At 43.7% G+C, this 17,933-nt stretch overlaps 1 protein-coding gene across 2 annotated transcripts in view; it reads left to right on the plus strand.

The window, feature by feature from the left end:
• The first annotated feature begins 11,740 nt into the window (after positions 1-11,740).
• GGNBP2 (gametogenetin binding protein 2) overlaps positions 11,741-17,933 on the plus strand; it is a 45,754-nt gene continuing 39,561 nt past the window's right edge. Inside the window, exon 1 of one of the 2 annotated variants that reach the window (XM_015824145.1) lies at positions 11,741-11,948. In XM_015824145.1, coding sequence (XP_015679631.1) covers positions 11,856-11,948 — 93 coding nt within the window. In that variant the 5' untranslated portion in view covers positions 11,741-11,855. The remainder of the gene's footprint in view (positions 11,949-17,933) is intronic. The other variant, XM_015824144.1, reaches the window with a different exon arrangement.

A 17,933-nucleotide genomic window follows, 5' to 3' on the forward strand; every position in this document is an offset into this window, starting at 1 on the left:
GCCCGACTGGAGGGGGTCCAGATAATCTGTTTCCTCCAGGTGCCGAGGGAATTGCTGTGCAACCACACTCTCAACAACCTTCGCCACAAAGCGAAGGTTGGAGACTGGGCGATAGTTGGCCAATACATCTGGATCCAGGGAAGGCTTCTTCAGGAGGGGCCTCACCACCGCCTCCTTTAAGGTCGCGGGGAAGACACCCCGCGACCTTAAAAAAACTCTTTCATACATCCATGCAATGTTACAATGCACATACAAAGGAATTTTCATGGCAACACTGTTAGATTGCTTTCACCATTGCTTGTAATTCTCTCCCTCACGCACAAACACATTTTTGAGACAGGTGAAATATTTTCAAATATTTTCAAATTCTGGACTCCAGCTCTTGCTGGTTTTTTTTCTAAATAAATTTATGCTTCACATTGTTATATGCCACTTCTCACTTATAATGCTAAAACATTAGTTGAATTGCTTTCAAATGCTAGATTTGAAGGGAATCGTAATCATAATTTAAAGGAAATCATAATCCCTGGAGTGACAAATGGAATGGCAAAAAACACTGGGCAGCCTGGAAGATAAGATAGTGACTGGCAATTCAGGTATAAGCCAATTTTTGTTAGCAGGCCGTCAGCCCTGTAGCTTGGGTTGCTTAATGCCAGATTGATCCATATTATGATTTCAATAATATAACCATGAAATACAGTCCATAAGTTAACCTTTCTTTCCAAAGGGATGCAAACTGTTAATGTTTTCAGTTTGAAAGGTCCTTGGTGCTCTCTGAGCTTGGTTGTTTTTAGGCAGACATTTCACTACTCAAACTACGTAACATCATCAGTGCTAGTTGTCTGCACAAAAACAAGCACCAAAGACTTCTCATTTCAGTCCTGAGCTACAAATATTCTTCTTTGTTGGTCCCTTCTGTTTTACCCGAATGCTGGTACCCGGTCACTGCAAGTATGAGCTTGGATTGTAAAAGAAGCATTCCATCTTTGACTTCAGATTCAGGGCTATTATCTAGTGCTGGAGACACCTTGTATGGAATATTTTCCTGCTCTATTGCTGTGCCATTTCTCAGTCCAAGTTACAAGAAAAAGTCCCATATTTGGCATTGCGCATCTCCAGGCTTCTTTTAAATATTGATAATGTCCATTTTGAGAGGGGGGAAGCAGGTAGCACCTTCTTTCAAATATTGATAATGTATATTTATTATGACTGCCGGGACTGAGAAGAGCCTTCTCTGCCAGAGTATCCTTCCTTTGGAATCCCAAAGGTGCTTTTTCAAAAGGCAAGTGACCTTTTGAAAAAGCACCTTTGGGACAACCAAGACCTGGATGACTGAAAATCTCCATAGGCATCCTGCCCTCCAGTGTAAGATCTATCTATCTATCTATCTATCTATCTATCTATCTATCTATCTATCTATCTATCTATCTATCTATCTATCTATCTATCTATCATCTATCTATCTATCTACCTACCTACCTACCTACCTACCTACCTACCTACCTACCCTTAAGAGCCTAGAGCAGTGATGGCGAACCTTTTAGAGACCGAGTGCTCAAACTGCAACCCAAAACCCACTTATGTATCCTCGGGTGCCGGGTGGGCGTGGCCCATTGGGTGGGCGTGGCTGCAGTGGTAATGGCAGACTGGGTGGGACTAAAAAGTTCAATCAATTCCAACTTTGCAAGATCTTTTTTTTCCCGCGAGAAGTTGAAATTGATTGATTGATTGAACCTTTTTTTTTTTTTGCACACAGCAGAAGAAGCCTAAAGCGAAAAGGTTTCATAAAACCCAGCTGAAGGCCTAGGACTGGGGCGACAGCACGCGTGCCCACAGAGAGGGCTCTGCATGCCACCTGTGGCACGCGTGCCATAGGTTCGCCACCACAGGCCTAGCGACTTGGCTCTGCAAGTTGGCGTGGAGACCCAGTGGAGAAATTCAACTCTGGAGGTGGCTGTAAGATTGATAACAAGCTCCCCCACCCGATTCTCTGCTCCCCACTTGTCCATCTTTTTTTGCTGATCCTATTGACCTCTTTTGTTTTCTTTCTGCTTGGTTATTTTTATTGTTCTATTTTACTTTCACCTCGTTTAAACTTCCTATTTCTTCTTTTTTTATGATTATGAGCCACCTAGAGCAGCCCCATGACCCTAAAGGCAGGAAATTTAATAATCATAATAATATTGTGTGGGGAGGGGAGAGCAAGAATATTTATTATCCCTTCTTTTAAATATTGATAACAGATATAGTTTTTTGGGGGAAAGAAGGCATATATTATGGCTTCTTTTAAATATTGATGAGGTATATTGGGAAGGAGCAGATATACATCATACCCTTTAAATATTGAGGTAAATTTTGAGGGGAAGGCAGCTACACACACCTTAACTATTGATATGGTATGTTTTCGGAGAAAGCAGGTGTATTTTATGCCTTCTTTTAAACATTGATAAAGCAAGTTTTGGGGAGAAAGGTTTACGTTATCCGTACTTTTAAATACGGTTAAGGAATATTTCGGGTAAAAGCAAATATGCATTATACCCTTTTTAAAATATGGTTAAAGTATATTTCGGGAAAAAGGGCAAGGTCACATCACAAATAATTTAACTTTTTGGTGTAAAAGTCGAAACGGCTTAAAGAGGCCAACGAAGTGAAAGGAACAGCTCCTACTTAAAATAGGTGTGGATTTCTTCGGCAAGGCTTCCAGAAGCGAAGTCTTGCCCTTTTTTTATTCCGAAGTAAGCCCGTTTAGAGCAATACGAATTCACTCCCGCCTCAGGGCGAGCGCGAGATCGGCGTCGCCACATCTCCGCCTTTTCCCGCTCGAACTATTTTTCGAGGCGGAAGAAACGGCTTACTGAGCATGCGCACAACCTCAGCGCTCTATTCGCCGCGCCGGCGGCAGGGGCCATTTGTGACAGTTTCCAAGAAAGAAAGGCGGGGAATGGGCAGGCGGGTTCCACTTCACGACAGCGTTCCTTCTCACGCATGCGCAGAAAGCCGCAAGCCGGACCCTCTTTCCGGCCTACCTATATAAAGGAAACGCTCGCCCACCCTCCTTTCTTCGATTTGAGCCCGCGGTGGAAAGAGCGAAGGGGAAGGACGAGGAAGGGGGTGGGCCGCACAAGGATCATTTACATAAAAGAGAGAAGGGGCGGAGCTTGGGCAGAGGCGACAGCTTGAGCCGAGGCACGCCCTGAAAGAGCAGTTAGTCGCCGGGGTCGAAAGAGGGCGGGGTTTGGGAGGGCGGAGCCCGGCGAGCGGTTGGTCGGGCTGGTGGGTGGGGCAGGCGGGGGAGGGCTACCGTCTCCGTCTCTCGCGAGAGGAGGGGGGCAGGAGGAGGGGCGGGGGCGGAGCCAAAGCCAGACGAGGAGGCTCCATGCTGCCCTCCTGAAAGGGGAGGGAGGGGAAGGGAAGAGAGAGAGGCCAAAAAAATCGCCCGTTTCGGCGCTTCGAGGTGTGGCAGTCTCCCCTCCTGCAACTTCAGTCGCTTCAACCAATAGGAGAGGCGGGCTGGGGGGAAAGGAAGGTAAATTTAAATATAGGTGGAGCCTGTCGGAGCAGTGAGTGGGGGGGGAGGAGGAGGAGGAGGAGGAGAAGCAGCGAAGGTTATGCTTTGACCTACTCAATGCCTTATTAATTTATTTTCTTCCGCATGCATTTATGTCCTGGGGGGGGGGTTTGCTCCTAACCTGCCTCATTTCGAAAAGCAAAAAAAATGCCCCCCCTTCCCTGGAAAAAAAGGGGGGGGAAGCAATTCCCTGGGAAAACTTCCCTTGCAAAAAAAAAAAATGCAATGCAAGGAGGCAAAAGAACGTGGAAAAGTCAAAAGGAGAGAAAGAGAGAGTGAATCAGCCGCTGATTAAAGAAAAAAAAAACCCCTCTTTAGAAAGAGTAGGCAGGCTGCTAATTATACAAGGATTTCTTCTCTGTGCTTTGAAACAAGCTGCTTTTTTTTTCTTTTTTTGCCCCCTTGGGTGTATTTGGCTGAGTGGTGTAGGTGTACAGGTTAAGCTGAAACAATTGCTGGCGAGGCCCTTGATTTTAGTTACTTAAAATACGTTGCAAGTTGGCCTGCCTGCAATTCCGAGTTGCTTAGTTCTAGAAAACTGAATATGTTTCTCGTGAGGTAACTTTAAAGCTGTTTCTGGCCTGGCTTTTGTGTTGCCCTTTATTCACAGTCTTTAGCTCAGTAGCATGGAGTTTTGTGTTTTTATTTGGTGTCCTACTTACATCTCTGCATTACTAAAACCCAAAGGCACTTTTTTTCCACGAGGCACCTGGACTTTCTTCGCTTCATCCAAGAAGCGAAACGTCTTCAAGAAAAACAAAGTCCAGTTGCCTCATGAAAAAAAGCACCTTTGGGACAACCATGACCTGAATAATAATAATAATAATAGTAGTAGTAGTAATAGTAGTAATAGTAGTAATAATAATAATAGTAGTAGTAGTAGTAATAGTAGTAGTAGTGTTGGAAGGGACATTGGAGGTCATATAGTCCAACTCCCTGCTCAGGCAGGAAACCCTATATCTTTTCAGACAAATGGCTGTCCAGTCTCTTCTTAAAAACTTCCAGNCTGAATAATAATAATAATAATAGTAGTAGTAGTAATAGTAGTAATAGTAGTAATAATAATAATAGTAGTAGTAGTAGTAATAGTAGTAGTAGTGTTGGAAGGGACATTGGAGGTCATATAGTCCAACTCCCTGCTCAGGCAGGAAACCCTATATCTTTTCAGACAAATGGCTGTCCAGTCTCTTCTTAAAAACTTCCAGCGTTGGAGCATTCACAGCTTCTGGAGGCAGGTTGTTCCACTGGTTAATTGTTCTAACTGTCAGGAAGTTTCTCCTTAGTTGACTGAGAATCTCCATAGACATCTGCATAGTAACAGTTATTTTTCCTAGAAAAAGTGGCCTTCCTCTCCGTCACCTTGTTTGCAATTAGTAGATATTGGCAGACATGCTAAAGAGTTGCGGGTGCCTCAACATGGGAGGGTTTCAAAAATAGATGAGACTACCATTTGACCAGAATGGTAGGTCTTATGCTTTGAGCAGGGGTTGGACTAGAAGACCTTTGATATCTCTTCCAGCCCTCTGATTCTGTGTTCTTTTTGGTAAACAGTAAATTGGGATTGTGGTTTGAAGTTGTTTTGCCTTAGCCTATTGTGTGAATCCAACCAACGATGTGATCTTGAATAAGGTAAAACTCAACTCTGCTACAAATTGTGATGCAGGTAATCCTCGACTTACGGCCACAGTTGAACCCAGAACTTGTGTTATTAAGTGAGAAAATTTTAAGCGACTTTTGCCCCATTTTGAGACTTTTCTTGCCACATTTGTTAAGCGAATCATTGCAATTGTTAAGTTAGTAACACAGATATTACGTGAATCTGGCTTCCTCCGTTGATTTTGTTTCTTGGAAGGTCACAAAGGATGATCGCATGACCCCGGGGCACTGCAACTGCGGGGCACTGCAACCATCATAAATATGAACCAGTGATCAGGCGTCTGAATGTAAATCACATGAACACGGGGGAGGCTGCAACGGCCATAAGTGTGAAAAATGGTCATGTCACTTTTTTTCCAATGCCGTTGTAACTTTGAACAGTCACTAAATGAACTGTTGTAAATCTAGGACTACCTGTACTTGCATATGATATGTTGTTGTTAGTTGCGAAGTCGGGTCCAAACCATCGCGACCCCATGGACAGCGTTCCTTCAGGCCTTCCTGTCCTCTGCCATCTTCCGGAGTCCATTTAAGCTCACGCCTACGGCTTCAGTGACTCCATCCAGCCATCTCATAATAATAATAATAATAATAATAATAATAATAATAATAATAATAATAATAATAATAATAATAATAATAATAATAATAATGATAATGATAATGATAAAGTTGGAAGGGACCTCATCTACTCCAACCTCCTGCTCAGGGAGGAAACCCTATACCATTTCGGACAAATGGCTGTCCAGTCTCTTCTTAAAAACTTCCAGTGTTGGCGCATTCACCGCTTCTGGAGGCAGGTTGTTCCACTGGTTAATTGTTCTAACTGTCAGGAAATTTCTCCTTAGTTCTAGGTTGCTTCTCTCTTTGGTTAGTTTCCACCCGTTGCTTCTTGTCCATCGTCCCCTTCTTCTATGCCCTCCATCTTTCCCAGCATTAGGCTCTTCTCCAGTGAGTCCTTACTTCTCATTAGGTGGCCAAAGTACTTGAGTTTCAACTTCAGGATCTGGCCTTCTAAAGAGAAGTCGGGGTTGATCTCTTCTAGGACTGACCGGTTTGATCACCTTGCAGTCCAGGGGACTCGCAGGAGTCTTCTCCAGCACCAGAGTTCAACGGCCTCAATTCTTTGGCGCTCAGCCTTTCTTATGGTCCAACTTTCACAGCCATACATTGCAACTGGGAAAACCATGGCCTTGACTATACGCACTTTTGTTGGCAGGGTGATGTCTCTGCTTTTTAGTATGCTGTCTAGATTTGCCATAGCTTTCCTCCCTAGGAGCCAGCGTCTTTTAATTTCTTGGCTGCAGTCCCTATCTGCTGTGATCTTGGAGCCCAGGAAGATAAAATATGTCACTACCTCCATTTCTTCCCCATCTATTTGCCAGGAATTGAGAGGGCCAGATGCCATGATCTTGGTTTTCTTAATGTTGAGTTTCAAGCCAACTTTTGCACTCTCCTTCTTCACCCGCATCAAGAGGCTCTTTAGTTCCTCTTCACTTTCTGCCATTAGAGTGGTATCATCTGCATATGACATAGTGTAGCTGTTTTTTGTGTTCTTGAATCCTAGGCAAATCACTGTAATTTTCTTGGCAAGGATTCTCAGAAGTGGTTTGCCACTTTCCCAGAACTGAGAGTGACTGGCCCAAGGTAATCCAGCTGGTTTTCCGCCTAAGGTAGGGCTGGAACTCAGTCTTCCAGTTTCTCGTCCGGTTGCCTTAACCACTAGACCAGACTGGCTCTCCTGATGTAGCTCTAGGTGTCCAAAATATTTGCACGTACATTACAAATATGTGGTAGGCCCTGAGTGTAGGTAAGGATTTTATGGAGATGGTTGTGAATATGCATTTCAGGGTTATGTTAATCTATGGTAGCAAAGATTCAGCAGGAGTCTGGTAGCACCTGTCCTGGCTGACCCTTTTTATTCAAAGACATATTTACTTGATTGTGAGATAAGTGGCTATGTAGATATGAATAAATTAAGCTTTTGTGCGCTGCGTCTTGCTTTAGCACAGTGAGCGGCAGCTGACAAAAGCTTATATCTTGGAATATTTATATTAACATTTATATTAACATTTCACCTATATTAGTAAAACACAATAAAATGTCTTTGTTAAAAACATCTGTGTTCAAATATCAATGTCTAGTCCATCTAACCATTGAGGCACAGCATCATTTATATTTTTTAAAAAAAATCAGATACTGCACAAGCTTACAGCCCGTCACAATGTGATCTATCATTTGTTGTGGGACCCCGGAATAGAAGAGAATAGAGAATAGAAGAATAGAATAGAATAGAATAGAATAGAATAGAATAGAACTGGAAGGGACCTTGGAGGTCTTCTAATCCAGCCCCTTGTTCAAGCAGGAGAACCTATACTTCTCACACAGGTGATTGTCCAGTCTCTTCAAAACCTCCAGGGATGGAGCGCCCACGATTTCTGGAGGCAAGCTGTTCCACTGGTTGATTGTCCTCATTGTCAGGAAGTTTCTCCTTAATTCCAGGTTGCTTCTCTCCTTGATCAACTTCCAACCATTTTTTCTTGTCCTTCCCTCTGGTGCTCTGGTGAACAACCTGCCCCCCTCTGCCTTGTGGCAGCCCCTCAGATACTGGAACACTGCTATCATGTCTCCCCTATTTCTTCTTTTCTTTAGACTAGCCAAACCCAAGTCCCGCAGCCGTTCGTCGTATGTTTTAGTCTCCAAGCCTTTGATCATCTTAGGATACTATGCCCCATTTATACAGAGAGTCTCGGCAGACACAATGTGAGCTGTGAATCCTATTCATGATTGTCTATTGCTGGTGTGGTAGTTCAAAGCCTGGCCCTTTTTGTGTGAGGTCATTTATATGTCTTCCTTATAACTGGGCATCTAGCAACCCATTTGACTCTCCATTGGGAATCAGTGTTAAAGTTGTTGGGCGGATGTTGCGCCAGTGCCAGTGGGGGCTTCCTAAATTTGAGTTTTCCAGCTGATAAATGGATAAGGTTGGCACTCGAAAAATTTATCCTTAGTTCTAGGTTGCTATTCAAGGAGAGAAGCAACCTAGAACTAAGGAGAAATTTCCTGACACAACAATTAATCCTTGGATCAACCTGCCTCCAGAGGTCGTGGCCACTCCAACAACAGTGGAGGTTTTTAAGAAGAGATTGGACAACCATTTGTCTGAAATGGTAGAGGGTTTCCTCCCTAAACCCGGGGTGGGGGGGTGAGACTAGAAGACCTCTAAGGTCCCTTCCAACTCTGTTATTCTGTTAAAAAGGTGTTACTGGACCGATTTTTATTTTTATTTTGCAAGACTGCATTACTGCATCTATTGCGTTTGTGGTGAGATAAATTTCTTTCAGATAGGTAGAAATGGGAAAAAGGAGAATTGGAGTGAATTTAAAAGTTGAGGGCTCTGGTAAAGAGAATTGTAATTTGTGAGTGTGTAAAGAAGATATGAGCGTATGTGTTGTTTAGGATGTCCTGAAGGGTGAGGTGATTTAAGTTTTGGCTTCTTTATGACTCTTTGAAGGGAAGCCTAGAGGTGAGACCGTTGCTATAAACCAGTGTTTCTCAACCTTGACAATTTTAAGGCATGTGGACTTCAACTCCCAGAATTCCACAGCCAGCAATGCTGGCTGTGGAATTCTGGGAGTTGAAGTCCACATGCCTTAAAATTGTCAAGGTTGAGAAACACTGCAAACAATTACGTTGAGATTTAAGGCAGCCTTAAAATTTAGATGCCCTTCCCCTTATAAAGATGTTGCCGCTTATATGTGTCTGCTGGAAAGGTGGAGGCAGTGATATATTTTAGTTTCTGGATTTTCTGAATGTACACTCTCCCAAAATATAAGCTGGGTTTATGCACCGTACAAAGTTCAAACTGAACACTAACAAAGCTTAGGCTGATAAAGGAGAGAATATTTGTAGCTTGGGGTTGAAATGAGAGGTCCTTGGAGATTTCAGAGCGTGGTTGTTTTCTTGCAGAACTTTCATGACCCAAACTAGGCAACATCATCAGTGTTAGTCAACTAGTCATCATTAACCAGCACTGATGAGGTTACATTTATCAGCCAGAATAGAATGGAATGGAGGGGAGAGGAGAGGAGAGGAGAATAAGAGTGGAGTGGGATGGGATGGGATAGAATAGAATAGAATAGGAAAGAATAGAATAGAATAGAATAGAATAGAATATGAAAGAATAGAATAGAATAGAATAGGAAAGAACAGAACAGAACAGAATAGAATAGAATAGAATAGAGCTGGAAGGGACCTTGGAGGTCTTCTAGTCCAGCCTCCTGCTCAAGCAGGAGAACCTATACCATCTCAGACAAGTGACTGTCTAGCCTCTTCTTAAAAATCTCCAGTGATGAGCACCCACAATTTCTGGTGGCAAGCTGTTCCACTGGTTGATTGTCCTCACTGTCAGGAAGTTTCTCCTTGATTCCAGGTTGTTTATTTCCTTGATCAGTTTCCAGCCATTGTTTCTTGTCCTTCCCTCTGATGCTCTGGTGAATAATGTGACCCCCTCTTCTTTGTAGCAGACCCTCAGATACTGGAACACTGCTATCCTGTCTCCCCTATTTCTTCTTTTCTTTAGACTAGCCAAACCCAAGTCCCGCAGCCGTTCTTCGTATGTTTTGGTCTCCAGGCCTTTGATCCTCTTAGTTGCTGTTCTCTGAAGCTTTGTTAGTGTTCCGTTTGAACTTAGCACGTTGCATAAATCCAGCTTAGGCAAGAAAACAACCAAGCTCAGAGAACACCACGGACCTTTCAAAGCTCAGGCTGTCATATACGAAGCATAGTTAATAGGCTTGGTTGACTATGTTGTTCAGTAGAAAATCCCCAGTCCTGCTGTGTTTTAACAGCAGTACCGCAGCGTCTGACTCACTTGTGTTTTCAGAGAGAAAAAAACATTGACACGATGGCGGTGCCTCTCTCTTAAACCCTAGTTCTGTCTGAGTGGTTGAATTCAGGCCTAATTCACAATAGACCCCAATATTGTAAATTAGTTTGCGTTTCAATTTGACCAGGCTGATAGTGGACTCGTTTGGGTTTGGGTTCATTAGTCATTCTGAAATGCGTGCTGTTGTCCCCACAATGTACAGGTAGTCCTCGACTTACAACAGTTCATTTAGTGACTGTTCAAGTTACGACGGCACTGAAAAAAATGTGACTTAACGACCGTTTTTCGTAGTTGCGACCTTTTGCAGCATCCCCATGATCACGCGATCAAAATTCAGATGCTGGTTCCTATTTATGACCTTTGCTGCGTCCCGGGGTCGTGTGATCTCCTTTTGCGACCTTGTGACAAGCAAAGTCAGTGGGGAAGCCAGAGTCACTTAACCTGGTTACTAACTTATCAACTGCAGTGATTCGCTTAACAACTGTGGCAAGCAAAGTGGTAAAATGGGGCAAAACTCACTTAACAAATGTCTCGCTTAGCAACAGAAATTTTGGGCTCAGTTACGGTTGTAAGTCAAGGACTGCCTGTATTCACAGTTGATCTGTGCTGAAATTTCAGACGCCTGCTAACTTTTTTTTTCTTTTGCTGTGGGTCTGTGGCAAAGAATTCATGCAAGTTCACACACCCGCAGTCAAACCTCAAGTGCTTTTACTTAGCACGGGTGTGTTCCAGCCGGTCTTTACGACCTACATTTTCTGAGCTCTATTCCTTCCTCCTTGGAAGAGCTTTAAGAAGCACGCATTCAGACATCCACAGCTCTGGGAGCTGTAGATGGTTCTCTGCTTCCCATCCTTGAGACAGAATCACAGGTCAGAATAACAGTTGGAAGGGACCTTGGAGGTCTTCTAGTCCCAACCTCCTGCTCAAGCAGGAGACCCTAGCCTAGACCATTTCGGACAAGTGGCTGTCCAGTCTCTTTTTGAAACCTTCTAGTGGATTGGGAGCATCCACAACTTCTGGGGGCAACTTCTGTCCCACTGATTAATTGTTCTGATTTCTCCTTAGTTCCAGGTTGCTTCTCTCCTTGATTAGTTTCCATCCGTTGTTTCTTGTCCCGCCTTCTGGTGCTTTGGTCTTCTCAAACCAGGGTAGTAAGTCGTGAAAGCAACTCCGCCTCGCGGCTCCACTTAAAAAAATAAATATATATAAAAAATAAAAGCCGTAGGTAAACATCAAAGGAGCATCTAGATCAGGTGCCCCTCCTCCTCCTCCTCCTCCTCTTCTTCTTCTTCTTCTTCTTCTTCTTCTTCTTCTTCTTCTTCTTCTTCTTCTTCTTCTTCTTCTTCTTCTTCTTCTTCTCTTCCTCCTCCTCCTCCTCCTCCTCCTCCTCCTCCTCCTCTTCTTCTTCTTCTTTCTTGTTCTTCTTCCTCTTCCTCTTCCTCTTCTCCTCCTCCTCCTCTTCTTCTTCTTCTTCCTCTTCCTCTTCCCCTCCTCCTCCTCCTCCTCGTCCTCCTCTTCTCCTTCTTCTCCTTCTCCTCCTTCTCCTTCTCCTTCCTCCTCCTCCTCCCTCTTTCCTCTTTTCTCCTCCCTCTTTCCTTCTTGTGTCGAATCTTTGACCCTGGTAACGAACCTGACTTTCCCTCTGCTGGTGAAAGTGTGGCAGAGAAACTCGAGCTTGTTTTTACTTGCCCTGGGTTTGGCTGCTTTCAGGCTTGGGAGGAAGAGGCAGCAACGGCAACAGAGATGGCGCGGCTGGTCGCAGTTTGCAGAGACAGCGAGGAAGAATTCCTTTTCGAGCGGCTGCAGATCCCCCTCTACATCGATGACACCCTGACGGTGAGTGAGTTGTGGGCCACTTCGCTCTGCGCTGGAGCACGGGGCGCTTGCAACACAGCACAACGGGTGTTTTGCAATCCTTAGGCAAGCAATTCTCTCTCCCCCCCCCCTTTTTCCTTGCAACGCTCACAGCAGACTCTGGAAAGGCCTGCGGCCCCGCCTCGGAGCCCTCCCCTTGCAGTAATTGGTACACTCGGATTGCCTCCAACGCCCGTAATGTGCCTTTTTTCCCTTATCCACGTCTGGGAGACACATGCATGCACGCACACATACACACACACACACACAGACAGAGAGAGAGAGAGACGGGCAACACACATGCACTCAGTCGGGAGGCCCTAAGCCAGAGAGTCGAAGCCATTTTGGAACTGGAGTGTCCATCGCCTGGCGGCAACCTTGTGTGGCTTTGTGGGGTGGGGTGGGGAAACGAAGGACCCACACATGGGACTGCGGTGGGGAGGGGAGACGATTGCTGGGTGGTTTGGTTTTGCTTTTCAACTCTCGGATGGGGTCAGGTTGTCCTCGTCCCCAGACGGTGGAGGGTGAACGTCAGCGGCTTGGCACACCTGTCCAGTTTTGCACACTTCTGTTTCGAAGGAGGTGCATTTTAATTTTTCTTTCTTTTTTTTTAAAAAAAAAACGTGGATGGAAGAGGGTTGGGTTGCAGGGTCGGGATGCTTATATTACCCACTTGCAGGCTGGTGTGATTTTGCAAGATACAGGCTTGGGCAGGGAAGATCCCAATTCCCAGCGGAGCAAAACACCAACGTCGTAGAGAAATTTCTTCCTAACTTTGAAGGCGACGTCCCCCCAAAATTTCAGAGTTTACTTGTGGATTTTTTTTTTAAGCTTTCTCCACTCATTTAATACTCTTCCAATCTGTTCTCCTTCTTTCCTTCCTTCCTTCCTTCTCTCCCCACTCCCTGTCTTCTTCCTTTTTCTTTCTTTCTTTCCTTCCTTCCTTCTCTCCCTCCCCCCATCTTCCTCCCTCTCTGCCCTGCTTCCTTATCTTTCTCTTCTTCTTTACCCTCCTCTTTCTTTCTTTCTTTCTTTCTTTCTTTCTTTCTTTCTTTCTTTCTTTCTTTCTTTCTTTCTTTCTTTCTTTCTCTTTCTTTCTCTCTCTCTCTTTCTCTTTCTCTCTCTCTTCTTTCTTTCTTTCTCCTTCCTTCCTTCTCTCCCACCTCCCTGTCTTCTTCCTTTTTCTTTCCTTCCTTCCTTCTCTCCCTCCCTCCATCTTCCTCCCTCCCTCCCTGCCCTGCTTCCTTATCTTTCTCTTCTTCTTTATCCTCTTTCTCTTTCTTTCTTTCTTTCTTTCTTTCTTTCTTTCTTTCTTTCTTTCTTTCTTTCTTTCTTTTTCTTTTTTCTTTCTCTCTCTCTTTTTTCTCCTTCCTTCCTTCTCTCCTCCCTATCTTTTTCCTTCCTTCCTTCCTTCCTTCCTTCTCTCCCTCCCTCCATCTTCCTCCCTCCCTGCCCTGCTTCCTTATCTTTCTCTTCTTTACCCTCCTTTTTTTTTTCCTTTCTTTCTTCCTTTCTTTCTTTCTTTCTTTCTTTCTTTCTTTCTTTCTTTCTTTCTTTCTTTCTTTCTTTCTTTCTTTCTTTCTTTCTCTTTCTTCTTTCTTTCTCCTTCCTTCCTTCTCTCCCCCTCCCTATCTTCTTCCTTTTTTCCTTCCTTCCTTCTCTCCCTCCCTCCATCTTCTTCCCGCCCTCCCTGTCCTGCTTCCTTATCTTTCTCTTCTTCTTTACTATCCTTTTCTCTCTCTCTCTCTCTCTCTCTCTCTCTCTCTCTCTCTCTCTCTCTCTCTCTCTCTCTCTCTCTCTTCTTTCCTTCTCCTTCCTTCCTTCCTTCCTTCCTTCCTTCCTTAAGACAGTTTAATCTTAAACAGAGGGCTCTTTGGCTTGGAGATCACTTTCCCATGAGAGGCCTTTTTGGATTCCTGGTCCAGATTGTTGGGTGCCTCCAGCACAATGTATGCAGGTAGTCCTCAACTTAAGACTACAATAGAGCCCAAAATGTCTGTTGCTAAGTGAGACAGTTGTTAAGCGAGTTTTGCCCCCATTTTACCACCTTTCTTGCCACAGATATTAAGTGAATCACTGCCCTTATTAAGTCAGTAACACGGTTGTTAGGTGAATCTGGCCTCCCCATTGACTTTGCTTGTCAGAAGGTCGCAAAAGGGGATCACATGACCCCCGGGGACACTGTAACTGTCGTAAGTACATGCCAGTTGCCAAGCACTCAAATTTTGATCATGTGACCATAGGGATGCTGCAACTGTCCTAAATGGGAAAAACGGTCACTTTTTTTCGGTCCCTTTGTAAATTACAATGGTCACTAAATAAATGGTCATAAGTTGTATCGCCAAAGATTAATTTAGATACTTATTGAAACCTTGTTGAACTGCGGTCCTTCACTATTAACCGAGGTGGAAACCTGGTTGCCCTTTGTATGCTTTGGATTATAATTTCTCAGCCTTCTTATTAATAGGAATTAAATGAGTTGGGCTGCCTAAGCCTGGAAAACAATAGTTCTCTATTATTATTATTATTATTATTGTTATTGTTATTGTTATTGTTATTACTATTATTATTACTATTACTACTATTACTACATCATCATCATCATCATCATCATTATTATTATTATTATTATTATTATTATTATTATTATTATTATTATTATTATTATTATTATTATTATTATTATTATTATTATTATTATTATTATTATTATGGATCATCGCACAGTCAGCCAGATGTTCAGACTGGATTTGGCATTTTTGTCTGCCTATCGAGTCCTTACCCAGGACCTGGGATAGGCAGATGTGGATGTTTGATGGTATTACAGATATCGTCGCAGGATGGAAGCAGTTCCTAGTAAGGCCGCCTTTTGCAATTGACTAATGGCGAATTTGTCAATGCCGATGGTGTTCAAGTGGTGCTCCAGTTGTTTTGGGATTGCACCCAAGGCGCTTATTACTATTGGTATTACCCTTGCTTGCCTTTGCCACAGTCTTTCTATTTCTATTTGTAGCAGTAACAACTATTATTATTATTATTATTATTATTATTATTATAATTATTATTATTATATTTTATTTTATTTTTATGCCAACCACTTGAAAGGACCTTTGATCTCGCCTGAATCGCTTCATGAACCTACTGTACAGCTGAAAGTGCTTTTATTTTAATAACCACAGTGGTGCTTTCTAAAATGGTGGGTGTGTCTCTTGAGAGTGCAATTTTGTGATGAGGGTGGCAATTGCTGTAATGCCTCGGGTACCGTTTCGCAAAAGGGAGCATTTGAACTGGGACATGTTAAAGGGAAAATTCTTAGACTGCACCAGTGGCAGGTCAGAAAATATCTGGATCTCCAATAGAAGGTAAAGTATTTGCCACTTAGGGTCCAATTTTGGGTCCTTGGTCTCTCTGCGCTTGGTGGTTGTTAATAATAGTAGTAGTAGTAGTAGTAGTAATAGTAGTAGTAGTAGTAGTAACAACAACAACAACAACAACAACAATAATAATAATAATAATAATAATAATAATAATAATATAGAGTTGGAAGGGACTTTGGAGGTCTTCTAGTTCACCCCCTGCTCAGGCAGGAAACCCTATACCAGGGGTCTGCAACCTTGACAACTATGCTGGCTGATGGATTCTGGGAGCTGAAATCCACAAGTCTTAAAGTTATCAAGATTGCAGACCCCTGCCCTATACCATTTCAGACAAATGGCTGTCCAGTCTCTTCTTTAAAACTTCCAGTGATGGAGCACCCACAACCTCTGGTGGCAAGGGGTTCCACAAGTTAATCGTCCTCACTGTCAGGAAATTTCTCCTCAGTTCTAGGTTGCTTCTCTCCTTGGTTAGTTTCCATCCATTGCTCCTTGTCCTGCCTTCAGGTTTTCTTGCAGACATTTCATTACCCGACTTACGACTAGTTGCTTGCGACCATTCAGAGTGACGACCCACCTGAAAAAAGGGGACCTACGACCTGGATTCGAAGTTTTGATGGTCGCACCCCCTGTGGTTGTTTGGGTGTTTGTCAACATGTCCACATGTAACAGCAGTTACTCCTGGTTTTCAGCAACAGTGCACCCATAGCCAACTGTTGGCTCTCTTAATGACTGCGGTATTCCCTTAACGACCGCCTCAAAGAATCTGAAATCACGTCGGGAAAGCCAGATTCAACTAACAACCATGTTACTAACTTAACAATTGCAATGATTCACTTAACCAACAGTGGCAAGGGAATTCGTAAAATGGGGCAGAACTCACTTAACCAATGTTTCACTTAGCGACATAAATGTTGGGCTCCATTTATTTATTTATTTATTATTTAAATTTATATACCGCCCTATCTCCCTTACAGGACTCAGGGCGGTGAACAGGCAATAATAAAAATCACAGAAAATATTACATAAAAGCCTGCTCTAAAATATAAAACCCCTAACAAAACCTAATCAAAACTACGCCAGGCCGGCCGCATGGAACAGATGAGTTTTCAGGGCTCGGCGGAAGAGGTGTAGGTCCGCAATTGTACGTAGGTCGGGGGGCAGGTCATTCCAGAGGGCAGGAGCTGCCACAGAGAAGGCTCTCCCCCTGGGGGTCGCCAGCCGGCATTGGCTGGCCGACGGTACCCTAAGGAGGCCCTCTCTGTGGGAGCGGACTGGTCGAAGGGAGATATTTGGTAGGAGGCGGTCTTGCATTGTGGTCCTAAGTTGAGGACCGCCTGTAGTCACTCTGTCACTTCCTTCGAGGCAATCTATCCAAAGTCACACATTGGAAGACCTCTCCCTGCTCAAGTCACTAGATTCATATATCAGTAGAGACAAGGAATGCGGACAGTCCTTGACTTAACAATCATTTGTTTAGTGACCATTTGCGTGAAACTCTGAAGAACAGTCGTAAGTCCCCTTTTTTCAGGGGCTTTGAACGGTCACTAAGCAAATGCACCCAACTTGAGAAAATTCACAGAAGTAGCAAGAATAACCCAGGTGTCCCTTTGGCAGCATCTAAGCCAGGTCCCTTTATTCAGAGGTGTCTACAGGGAAGGGCTCCGAAAATTCAAAATGGTGGCCAAGGTGGAGCAATGTAAGCCCCGCCCCTTTTCTACATATATATATATATCGCAATGCACACGAAAGCAGCACAACCTCAATTTTATGGTTGTGGCCATCGTTTCCTTCCTCCTATTACATATCCTTCTCCATTTAGCAGGCCTGGTGCCTGGATTTTTCAGCGATGTCTCCCCTGCTATTTTATTCCGGCTGCTCTTTGTACCTAGTTCGTTTCAGATTTCTTCAGAATATATACAGGTAGTCCTCAGCTTACAACAGTTCCTTTAGTGACCATTCAAAGTTACAACAGCCCTGAATAAAAGTGGCTTATGACCGTTTTTCACGTTGATGCCCATTGCAGCAATCCCCCATGGTCACGTGATCAAAATTCAGATGCTTGACAAGTGCTTCCTATTTATGACAGTCGCTGTGTCCCGGGGTCACATGTTCAGCTTTTGCGACCTTCTGACAAGCAAAGTCAATGGGGAAGCCAGATTCACTTAACAACCGTGCTACTAACTTCACAACTGCAATGATTCACTTAACGGTGGTGGCAAGGAAAGTTGCAAAACGGGGCAAACCTATTTGACAGATGCTTCACTTAGCAACATAATTTTTGGGCGTAACTTGAGGACTACCTGTAATGCAGTCCCGTGACATTGCGCTTCTAACTATATCACTCGGCAGTGGGAATTCCGGTCCCAATTGCCGTCATAATTCGAGGACTACGTGTATTAACGAGGAGGTCACACTGGTCTTTGAATGCATGGGGAATGAGAGTGCAATGTTCATGGATGCTATTGTGGCAGGAATACATTCCCCACTTTTAAAAAAAAAACATAAAAATGGCTCAAATCTTCCTGTATGAGGTCTTGTGGGTGAGAGTTATATAATAATGATGATGATGATGATGATGATGATGTTGGAA

Source organism: Protobothrops mucrosquamatus, unplaced genomic scaffold, assembly GCF_001527695.2.
Source record: "Protobothrops mucrosquamatus isolate PMUCROS unplaced genomic scaffold, P.Mucros_1.0 scaffold2139, whole genome shotgun sequence".
NCBI lineage: Eukaryota > Metazoa > Chordata > Lepidosauria > Squamata > Viperidae > Protobothrops > Protobothrops mucrosquamatus.